The 11,142-nt window shown below is 40.6% G+C and overlaps 2 protein-coding genes across 2 annotated transcripts; both read left to right on the forward strand.

Moving 5' to 3' along the window:
• The first annotated feature begins 69 nt into the window (after nt 1–69).
• Nucleotides 70–4,301, forward strand: LOC115676969 (NADH dehydrogenase [ubiquinone] iron-sulfur protein 8-A, mitochondrial). Its single transcript, XM_030600017.2, has 8 exons — nt 70–228; nt 2,265–2,343; nt 2,637–2,690; nt 2,770–2,861; nt 2,939–3,052; nt 3,609–3,676; nt 3,748–3,859; nt 3,949–4,301. The coding sequence occupies exons 1-8, from the start codon at nt 172–174 to the stop codon at nt 4,042–4,044; spliced, it is 672 nt and encodes a 223-aa protein (XP_030455877.1). The 5' UTR covers nt 70–171; the 3' UTR covers nt 4,045–4,301.
• A 432-nt stretch (nt 4,302–4,733) lies between these two features.
• LOC115676924 (uncharacterized) lies at nt 4,734–11,009 on the forward strand. The gene is given in 6 exon segments (XM_030599959.2): nt 4,734–5,474; nt 6,171–7,052; nt 7,957–8,042; nt 9,191–9,331; nt 10,696–10,804; nt 10,806–11,009. Coding segments are annotated over 6 exon segments (2,004 nt in total). The 5' UTR covers nt 4,734–4,892.
• The last annotated feature ends 133 nt before the right edge of the window (nt 11,010–11,142 follow it).

Below are 11,142 nucleotides of genomic sequence, written 5' to 3' on the forward strand. Positions count from 1 at the left end.
GAGGACCGAACAGGCTTCGCACCGATCGGCCACAGAGAAGTCGCGTGGTGGTGCGTTCCCGTTTCCTGTAGCTGCCCGCGAGAGAGCAAGAGCAAAGAAGCTCGTCGTCTTCACCCAAATCTCTCTCCTCCTCCTCCTCGCTCCCACCACGCGCCCCTCGCTCCGGCAAAGATGGCAGCTTCCATCTTGGCTCGCAAGTCTCTCCAGGCTCTTCGGGCCCGTCAGCTCGTAAGCTCTCACGGAACCCTAGCTTTTTCTCTTACTCCCTAGTTGTCTCGTTTCCCATAAGTTTGGTCGAGTGGGTCGTTCGATGCTTCGGACTTGACATTTACGCTGTTTTCGGCGGATCTAAAGATGGGTTGCTTCGTGTTCATCCGCCTGGTTTGGGTTACCCGAGAGGATTTGTGAGGGGTTTGGAGTTAGAATCGATCTTGTTTGCTGGTTGTGTTCATCGCGTGATGCCCTGTCGCTTCCCCCTCTCCTTTTGCTTTTGATTCCGACCGAAACGGGCATCAATTTGAAATTCTGCGAGGCCGGATGAATCTTTCTGTCCCTCCATTTGACTTAATTGCTGTGTTCTACAAACGCGCGGTTGGTTTTTTTTTTTTGTAGTGTAATCGAAATAACATGTTTATTGGACTGAAGATAGAGGGTGTTAATGAACTGGGTTTTTGTCCGAAAAGACGATTTCCAAAGAAGATGCCTAGTTGCTTCTTTCTTTCTTTCTCGCCATTTCTCGCGTTCAGCTGATTACCAAGAAGAAATGGCAAAGCTTGTCTGACGATGGCCTCAACAATGAGTATTATAGCACACGGAGGAAAACCCTGAAGCGGACAGATATCTTATTTGAACTAACTGAATGTTGCATTGGAAAATGTTCAAAGCTTTTACGTTCGAAATAACAACGTTATGATGAAAAGTGTCCTTTATTTGGACAAACATTTGCTCAATTCTGTTCGAAGAATTTAAGGTACATGTCATCTAGCAAAGTTATTGGAGAGAAAAGGTTGCATCTTCACTGTGCTTAGATCGGATCTATTATGCTTTGAAATGAGGATGTTGGAAGCTAAGTGCACATATATGCCGCTAAGGAATTAGGAAGAAGAGAGTGTGTCGATAGATACCCGGTGGCATTCTGATTTAGCTTTTAAAATGGATTTGAGATTGCTGCTGCCAACTAGAAGAATTAGGCACCATATCAAATTAGTGAATTAGGCAGGAGTCCTTTGTTATAGAATAAAAAAAACCTCAAATTGATCTTCATAAATTTTTTAAAAGCCAGCTAACAAACCATTGGACGACATGTAGGATGCCAGTGCAACATTTAATGACAACTAGTGTCCACATCAACAATTTCCATTAATTATCTAGATAGAAGGGCTGAATTGAATAAAAAAAGATTAGTTTAGTGACGACATTGAACCAAAAAATAGTTCAGGTATGACAGTGAATAATACGCAAAAGTTTAGGGATAATTTAGTGGTGTCTTCTTTACACCTAAGGGCCTAACCTGAATGTATGGTAAGAAAACCCTTTTTTTGCAGCTGCCAAATCTACAATTAGTTAGAGTTCAAAAAGGTAGTGAAAAATATTGGCCTGGTGGCACTGTCCAAATTTTATGCGGTTTAGTGTGGCTGTGTAAGTGGAGGTACCTGCAACTATTGGTTGGAACATTACTTTCTCTCATATATTTAAGAAAAGTTAATTGGGATTTCCATGGCCTTTACTTTGTTGTCGAATCTTTATTGCAACTGCTCTGTCTGCTTTAGAAGTTCATAAAAAGCATCTTTTCATTTTTTTGGAAGAAATGATGTGGAGGCTGTACAGCATGTTTGTGAAAAAGCAATTGGCGCTAGAGCTAGGGATACAGAATTAGGTAGTGCAACAGTTACCTGATTAAGATGTGATCTGGCTGCATGAGGTTCCTCCCTCTGTTAAGGGTTAGTTTATTTAAGTCGAGTTAGTTGTTTTGGTCAGTTGAATCTTGATTTATTTACTTTTATGTCAACAGGAAAAAGAAAAAAAGTTCCTCTTCATGACCCAAAGTGTCATAACTATATATCTTCTAGTTTTCTGCGATTACATGTAAAGATATCAGTGGTAGCTCTTTCGCATTTCCTAAGTATCCTATGGCCTGCATTCTTTCAGCTATCTTCTCCCTTGTAAGCAAGTTTCCTGTTTCTTTATTGTCTTGCCATTATCCTCTACTTTGTCTTTTGACATCTAATGGCTTGATGTTTCTTCTCTTGCCTTCACTATTCTAGGTTGTATCAGGGCAAGCATTGCAAAACTTTCAGCCCTATGGGCTTCGTGCCCAACCATGCTCGTATTCATCTAAGAAAGGTTTGCCTCCTCCATTTCCTAACAGGACAAATCCAAATTGTGATTTCCCAAATTTAATTACTTGCTAATTGATTTGTTATCTCTTGCATGTAGTTGCAAAAAAAAATTGAAAATAGATCTAGGGGAGCTTAGTGAAATAGTATACATATGTGGAATGTGCTCTAGAAATGTGCATATATAATTTTGTCTGATCCTCTTGCCCAAACTATTTTGTGTTAAGAACATGTAATTCCTTGCTTATGTTGTTGAGGAGTTCTTATGTTCGGGCATAATTGTTTGGTTGTGTGTTGCAGATGATGAAGAAAGAGAGCAACTTGCTAAGGAAATCTCCAAGGACTGGAGCTCTGGTAACTTTTCTTTTGGTTGCTGTTTGGTTCTAGGTCACTCTTTCCACAGGGTTAAGACTAATCCCATTATTAACTGTAGTTTTTGAGCGAAGCATCAATACATTATTTCTCACGGAAATGGTTCGAGGCCTGATGCTGACACTCAAATACTTCTTTGAACCGAAAGTGACAGTAAGCACCCTGTGTGGACTGAATTTTTAAGGATGAGATCATATTGGACTCTATATTGATACGTTTTGTATTTTCAGATCAACTATCCATTTGAGAAGGGACCTTTGAGCCCCCGATTTCGAGGTGAACATGCACTTCGAAGATATCCAACCGGAGAAGAACGTTGCATTGCCTGTAAACTTTGTGAAGCTGTAAGTTTGAAGTATCTCTATTGATTAAGAGAGTCTGGAACATTTGCAAAGTTGGCTGTAAGAGTTATTGGTTCTTCCTGCTTGGAAGAATGGGGCTATACTTTATTGCCTCTCTGTGGCAAAAGGAATTAACAAATGGACCTCTAGCCCTTTGCTGTTGATGCTGCTTTTTAGCGTTGTTTGTCTTAGCTAAAAATACCCGCATTTAATGTGTTTATTTACATATGCATTGTCTTATACTATTATGTTAATGCTGTAATGCAGCTAATTGTTGGTAGCCAGTTGGTTTTGTTTCTTATATTAAGTGGAATTTTGCTGACTGGTGTGGCCCTTTGGCCATCGATAATGATGTCTGTTGATGATTGATTGTGCCACACTAATTGAAAGCTATAATCTAGTACATAATCATTGCAGTAATAGTCTCGGCTGTCAGAAAAAAGAAATTTGTTTCTTTTACTTCCTGTATGGGAAAATGTAACGAATTATCACTGTCAGCTAACATTTACCGCCCGTGGTTTTGGTGGTTGTCTGATGCAATTGTGTGTTTTGCTTCCAGATATGTCCAGCTCAAGCAATTACCATAGAGGCTGAGGAACGAGAAGATGGAAGCCGCAGAACAACCAGGTGATGGATTGTTCTCCCTTATGCCTTCTCTCTCTCTCTCTCTCTCTCTCTCATATCTTTTAACACTGCAGGTATGACATTGACATGACAAAGTGCATCTACTGTGGATTCTGTCAAGAGGCATGCCCTGTTGACGCCATTGTCGAGGGACCTAACTTTGAGTTTGCTACTGAGACTCATGAGGTATAGGAGCAACTGTTACCTGATAAGAATTAGTAGTTGTATTCTATTTCTCTATGATCTCACTCTTTAAGTGTTCTATCTTTCTGCAGGAGCTTCTGTATGATAAGGAGAAGTTGCTCGAGAACGGAGACCGCTGGGAAACGGAAATTGCTGAGAATCTGAGATCTGAGAGTCTCTACCGTTGATGCCGTTTCCTGATTTAGCTTCAACTTATGCGGGTGTTTTTATGTGAAAATAAGGAGATCTATGTATAGGTCTTGAGGGAATCTATTTTTGGGCTATTTTACATTGCGAACGATCAAGAATTTTCCTGTATTACTCTTCTTCCTGCAGAGGCTGCTGCATCATGAGATGTTTGATAATTTGACCTTAATGTAAGGAAACATTTGGTCTCTGTACATTGGCTCTCAAGGCAAAAAGAAAATGTCGGTTTTAGAACTGATATCGAACGGCGCATTGAGATGTTTGTTAATGCATGTTGGTTTTGACTTTCATTGCGGTAACTGAAAACAGAGGTGGACGTGAAAAATGCTTCAGCTTGGGTGTGGCATTTGGTTTCCCCTCTTAAAAAAGATTAAGGGCCCGTTTGGTAACGTCGGCCTTGAATAGTGAAAATTTACATGTTATTTTGTTCGAGAAATAGTTTGGGAACGAGGAAATGCGTTTAGTAAACTTTTTGTTCCTGAGTACATTTTTACAAAAATTTGTGCCGAGAAACAGTTTTGGAAGAGAAGCGAAGTAAAAAAGTTCTTGCTTGGAAGCACAATTTGAGAATCAGTTTTTTTTTTCTTTTTCTTTTTTACTTTCTTATTTTTGTGGTATTTGTTATTTTTCCCTGTGAGCCGTAAGAGGTGAGGAGTCGCCCTCATACTCCAAAACATGGAATCAACAGGTTTTCACCAATTTCACCGATCCGGATCCAGTTCTTAGGTTCTTGGTTCCATGTTTTACTCTCGAACCATGCAACCACAGAACTGATGTACGTGCATTTCGTTGTTAATCCTCACACAATCTCTTCTAGGAACTTACTTGGATGGGGCCATACAAGAAGAATCAAGATTCAATGAGGAGTTCGGAGGCCACCCGTGCAGAGGTGTCTGAACGTTTATCCTATGTAATTCGTGGCCCACAGATTACTTCATCGCTCCCTGCTGTGCAGTGCAGCTCGGTCCCACCTCCCAATTCTCAGTCGTTCATCACTCACTCGGTGCCGTCGCGCGATACCACTCCCAATCGATCGGAGCAAAAGAAGCAGCCGCCAGCGTCCGTGATCATGGCCTCCCTCGCTTGGAATCACCGTCGCCGTCTGATTCAGTGCTTTCCCCGGCCGCCCCGTTCGGGTTCCGCCGCCGATTTCGGCCGCCGCCTCGTCCCCCCGTTGTACCCGAGCCGCGGAGTCCGGCGGTGGCTCGGCTCCGGAGGCGGCGGCTCGGCTCGGCCCGAGCTAGACGGGCGCAGCGCGTACGAGCTGCTGGGAGTGGCGGAGACCAGCTCGTTCGCCGAGATCAAGGCGTCGTTCCGCAGGTTGGCCAAGGAAACTCACCCCGACCTCGCCGGGTCGTCGAACGACGCCGAAACTTGTCGACGATTCGTTCAGATTCTTGCAGCTTACGAGGTATATTTGTTGATCGTCCGTTGGAACGAACATTTTGATTTTCGAGTGTTCCTGTTGGTTGTTTGGATATTTCATGGCATAATCGAAATTAGGCGGATCTTGCATTTCTTGAATTGTGGCAGAGAACGGTAGTTCTCCGGTTAGGTTTCACTATCTCTCTCTGTCAATTAGAAATTTGGAGCTAAAACTTCAAATCTCGAGCAATTCGGAAAAGTTGGGAATACTTTGTATTGACGTAAAAAAAAAGACGTTTCATCTAGAGGATATTAGCTGGAATAATTATTGGTGGGCTTCAATGTGAATCCCATTTCGGTTTTCGTCTCTGGTAATTGCGTACTTGGTCCATATGAACTCTAAACGTGTGGGAGATGTTAGCAATCGGTGCGCTCGCTGCATCGCAGGGCGTAGTGCAAGTCCTGAAATGAAATTTTACGATGCAATATAGACTTCATGGAACGCTTAAAGAAGAAAAAAGATCCTTTTTGCGCTGAAATTTCTGTGCATACGACAATGCCTTCTGGGCTTGTATGTTTTGTTTATCATGTCTTTGCTATCATCAAGCGTATTTCTGATCTAGAAATATCGTGACTGGAGATTTTCCATGGTTGTTGCCCTGTCGATGATGACTGTTGTTTATTTCTGCGATTGATGTAGAGGCTTGCCTGACTTTAAAGCATAATCGACCGTGAGTTGCAGATTCTCTCTGATGCTGGAAAGAGGGCCCATTACGATAGTTATCTTTTGACTCAGAAAAAGCTAGTACAGAAACTTTCGAAAGAGTATTCAGTTTCTTATATGTACAGATCGCATGCAACAGTATATAAGGAGATGGAAGTTGTTGAATGGTTGAAGTGGTATAGATATGCTATCAATGATATATTGTCAGAGAACAAAGTGGTCACAGGAACAGGCTATTTTGATATACTTGAAGGGGACTTCTATTCAGCAATACGTGCCGCATATTATGGTCCTTGGATTGATTCACTGGATCTTCTTCCCGACTGCTTTGAAGCCGAGGAGCGGTCTTTGCTTGAAACTCCGGAGGTATTGCACTTGGTTTCGGGCCGATATCTCTTTGGTATGGTCTGTCTGGTCAACAAGATTCCCGAATTATCATCTGCCTTCCATGAGAAGTTAAATTCTTATCAATCTGTGGGTCTTGGTGAGTGTTATATGAGAAATAATACAGACACTTCCATCAATTATGGAATGCAAGCAAATGCTGATATTTCTCAGACAGAGACCAGTTGTACAAATTATGCATCTGATGCATATAAAGACCTGGAGTTATATATATCTGGAAGAGTAGTGGCCAAAGCAACAAGATTACCTCCTCAAAGCTGTTGCAACGGAATCAGGAACGATGATGCTGATGATCGCATATATGTCTTTCTCAATTCACATAAGGACTGCATGGATAATAGCCAAGAGTATCTTTCCTCTATAAGCTGCGGAGTTGGGTCAACTCCACTGGGAACAATAGTAGGACTGGGGACCAGCCCAGAAGAAGGAACATGCTTCGTTTATGATAGCAGTGGCACGAAAACCCATGTGATAATGAAACACAGAACATTTCTGGTCTGTTTGCATCATCGGTTTGATTACAACCTAAAATTTAAACGCGTCCTTCATTGTAAAATTCTGTCCTTTTTTTCACCCTACTTTGGTTGATAAGATATATTCAGACTAATTTTTTGTCCTTGATGATCGAGCTCGTACTTGCAACTTCTTTTTTGTGCAAATTTTTTAAAGTTATCACATGCATGCAACAAATTTTTCATCGTCAAGGAGGCTGGTAGTGCTGTTGTAAATGCTCTAGACTACTAGTTCTTTTATGTCCTTTTTGACTTCCTCAAGTGACTAACTTGGAGAATTTTGATTGCATGTTCTTTCATGTCTTTATGACCAGTAATTTGAGATGAATGTGTATGGTCTTATTACATACTTAGACCTATTCACTTAGTTGGGGAGAGAGAGACAGAGAGAGATGCATATGGTTTTAAGTCTTTACATTTTTTAGATGCTCAGAGAACATGATTGATTCAGCATGCCTTGCGTGATAATTTAACACAAGTGTGGCTGGTTCTTGTCAGAAAATATGCATAGCATTTAAGATTTTGTCCTTGTAATGAATACTACGATGGATTGACCTTGGACTTTTGCAACAATAAAATTTCTTGCCTTTCACATCTTTGTTAAATTCTGGATGGTATGATCTATATTGAAGTCCCAGTCACTGGCTTTCCCACCATGCGGTAGCTCTTTCTACTGCAAACTTTACTTTGAGTGAATAGTTGTATTTTAGCTCGTTGACCAATCCATTGTCAATGTCTGTACTGTGGCCACGTAGACTTTTGCTAGAAAATCTGTACAAACTATAATCTGCACTTATTAAGTAGGTCTGTGGACTTAACTTATGCTTTCACTGATTTGTACACTTTAACAAAATTCAGTCACTATGTCTTATTTATATCTTTCTCAGGTGAAGCATATGCACTGGTATCAATGCGGAGATAAGATTTCCGTTTGTGAGTGCAGAAGTACTAGGGCCCGGCTACCCCCTAGCAAGTAAGATTTGTTGCTCATAATTAGTTTCTCAAGATCCCATGTTGAACTCTACCTATATTTTCCGTCCAAAAAAAAACTCTACCTATATTTATATAGCACGGTGTTTGTAGTCATTTGCAGTTAGTGCATAATCCTTGGATGAGTCCATCCTCTTCCTTGTTGATCATTAGCAATCTTATGATTTTGTAGGCTAAGTAATGCATGTGCATTTGAGTATGTTGCAATCTTTATGTATCCCATTCTTGCGTTTGCTCTAGAAATTCATTAAAACATCCTTTTAGGATTTTTTTTTTGAAGCTTGAAACTGATCCTAGTGTGCGTGGGACACTAGGACCATCTATTTTTCCTTTCCCAATTTAAGCTTGCATGTGTTGAAGGTGCTTTTGTTGAAGACGTACACAAGATTTGACCTGTATGATTAGTCCAAACATTAACATTGGCCTAGGTGGATTTGTTCTTGAGTCATTACAAAACTAGGGATGAAGAATGCATGTGGATTTCGTTGAAGATGTACACAAGATATCCTGTATTATTATTCAAGCCTCTTGTCGAGAGAGAGCTTTTTTCTCTTCTCTTCCGTGAATACGTCTTACTCTTCCCGATGCTTAGTCAGATTGACATCGATATCTCTGCCATGTCATTCTCAGACCTCCTTGGACACTTGAAATTAAAGACTAGAGTGTCATGTATAAGAGAGGAGGAAACACTTTGTCTAGAATTATGGTAGATGATCTCATTAATGTGGAGTAAGGTTGGGAACAGCAGTGGCAATGAAACAGAATAAATGTTTTATCTGGGGATTTTCATGAGGAAGAACTAAGAAGGAAATTTTGTGAAAAAGTTTATTCATTTATTATTTGGCGTAGTGTATTAGTTAGCAAATGCTTCGACTAGAGTGGTATTGGTCGAAATGGTCTGGTCTCTCTCTCTCTCTCTCTCTCTCTACATACATGATATATTAAAGTTGAAAAGGGACCAGGGAACATATTTTTCACTGACTAATTGGTTGAGCTCTGAACCGGAATCACAAAAGCAACTTCTCAAAAAATAATGCAGATTGATCAGGCATTTCTACTTTTTTCGGTTGATTCAGTATGACTTTATTTATTCTACACTATTCTACTCCTAATATCCCTGTTCTTTCTCAGGTTTTGGCTGTTTCAGCCAAGGTGTGCGATGCATGATATTGGGGGCTGGTATGTTGAAACATTTGGAAGAGATGAGAAAAGAAAAACAGTTCCATCCCAGAGGTACTGGGATGGTTCTGATGTGGAGGGACAATTTGACAAGTAAGTGCATGGCATGGATCCTGGAATCGCTAAACCTCACGTTTATTTTCTTTCTTTCTCAATGGTTGAAAAGCCATATCAGGGTTAACATTAGATACTGGTTTAAATACTTTTCTTTGTTAGTTTTCCCCCATTCCAGTGTAAATTATTGAACACCAAGAAAGGCCACAGATTGTTCTTTCCATTTCAACCATTGTTGATTTTGCTAACTTGCTTGCCGGCTTTAACTCCTCTAAGTAATAGATGTAAAGAGGCAGTGGTACTTGAAAGCTGGATATAAATGAAAGCTCGCTTCTGGTGAATTTGGAATTACTTTGAAAGTAATAAGCTGAATTCTCCTGTAAGGGTCTAGTAGCACAGAGTAAATCATCTATGCTATCCTATAAAGATGAGAAGCTGTACAATTAATGTTATCCCATGAAAGATCAATTACCCCTGTGTATGAAATGATAAAGTAGTGAGAAAAATTGAATACTTAACATCATTTTATGGCTGCTACCGAAAGATAGGGTTGACATGCGGGTCTTCATCTTGCATCTTTTCTGAACTTTTGGTTCGTCAGGAAATAAGAACTGTTCCCCCATTGTTGCCTCACAAGGAATTGGAAAATTTTCCCCCATTGCAATCAACTGGTCATGTATGTTCTCTTTTGAGATTAAAATATCAAACTCCAAAGGTAAATTGGATTTAATTTAGAGTTGTCTCAATGAGTTACCATCATTGAGGCTGGGATTTTGTATGTCTACAAGGGACTGGGAACCAAATGAAGAGCCGAATAGGGATTGTCACTTGATCTTTGAAGCGAATCCCAATTCTAAAGTGACCGACTTTAGGTGGGACAACTGAATTATATTTTTAAGGAGGCGCTAAAGATGTGTCCATTTGGAGTTCAATTGCCGTCTCTTTCTCTTGGAGAGTTCAAATTTGGCCTTTTGTTTTCTTGGGCTAGAGATGGTTTGTGAGGATTCATGTTTGTCCACAAACTTTCATGCTCTGTCATGCGCAAGTGTTCTTGAAGAGAGTTGAATGCTATTCTCTGGTTACTGCAAAGTCAATGCTTTTACACTATCCACCTGGTCTCTACAGTTAGATGCTAAAAGTTGATAGACTCCGTGTACCACAAAGTAACTGAAATAGGCTTGGCCCTGCATTTACTTGAAAGGTAGTCTTTGGTAAAGCAGGCGGAATGGGGCTAGACATCAAGCACTATTCATCCGCAAGCTTTTGCCTATACTGAACCTCTTTATCGCCCATATATTTAGGATAGCCAAATGAGAAGAAGGGTAAGATCATATGCTTGGCTTTTCAAGTGCAGGCAAAGAAAGAATTATTGGATAACTGTATTATACTCATTCTCTGTGCAGGAGACTCTACCCCGCTGTGTATCTGCTTGCTCTTGCTTATAGAACATTAGATATTGAAGATGTTAAGAGAAGGAAACAAACAGTCAGAGGTGTTGTGGAAGGACAACTCTCTTAGACTTCTCAGTTGGTGCAAGAAGCAGCCCAAAGTTCACTTTTGGGTCCTAAACCTCTCCTTGGATCAACATAAGCTACAAAGAGCAAGCTCTGCAATATTTTGGCCTAAAGAAGACACAGAACTGCTGGCTTGCTTTAGAAAGCTGACTGTTGGGATGTCAATCAATCTGATCCCAGTAGGGCAGCCTCTTGTGATCTGACAATGACGGTTGATCACTGCATGTCCATTTTGATGGAATAGATGTCAAAGGAGATTTGTATGATCGATGGATATCTGTAGGACATCTAAAGTGTCTTATGCCTGATACCATGCTAAAAGCAAAGTCAGACGAT

This window comes from Syzygium oleosum, unplaced genomic scaffold, assembly GCF_021117445.2.
Source record: "Syzygium oleosum isolate NSW1041296 unplaced genomic scaffold, Sole_v2.1 Sole_v2.61, whole genome shotgun sequence".
NCBI lineage: Eukaryota > Viridiplantae > Streptophyta > Magnoliopsida > Myrtales > Myrtaceae > Syzygium > Syzygium oleosum.

Coding starts and splice junctions, on each gene's coding strand:
- LOC115676969 (XM_030600017.2), top strand. CDS start 172: ATGGCAGCTTCCATCTTGGCTCGCAAGTCTCTCCAGGCTCTTCGGGCC. Junction 2,691..2,769: donor CTCCAAGGACTGGAGCTCTG/GTAACTTTTCTT, acceptor TATTAACTGTAG/TTTTTGAGCGAAGCATCAAT. Junction 3,677..3,747: donor GGAAGCCGCAGAACAACCAG/GTGATGGATTGT, acceptor TTAACACTGCAG/GTATGACATTGACATGACAA.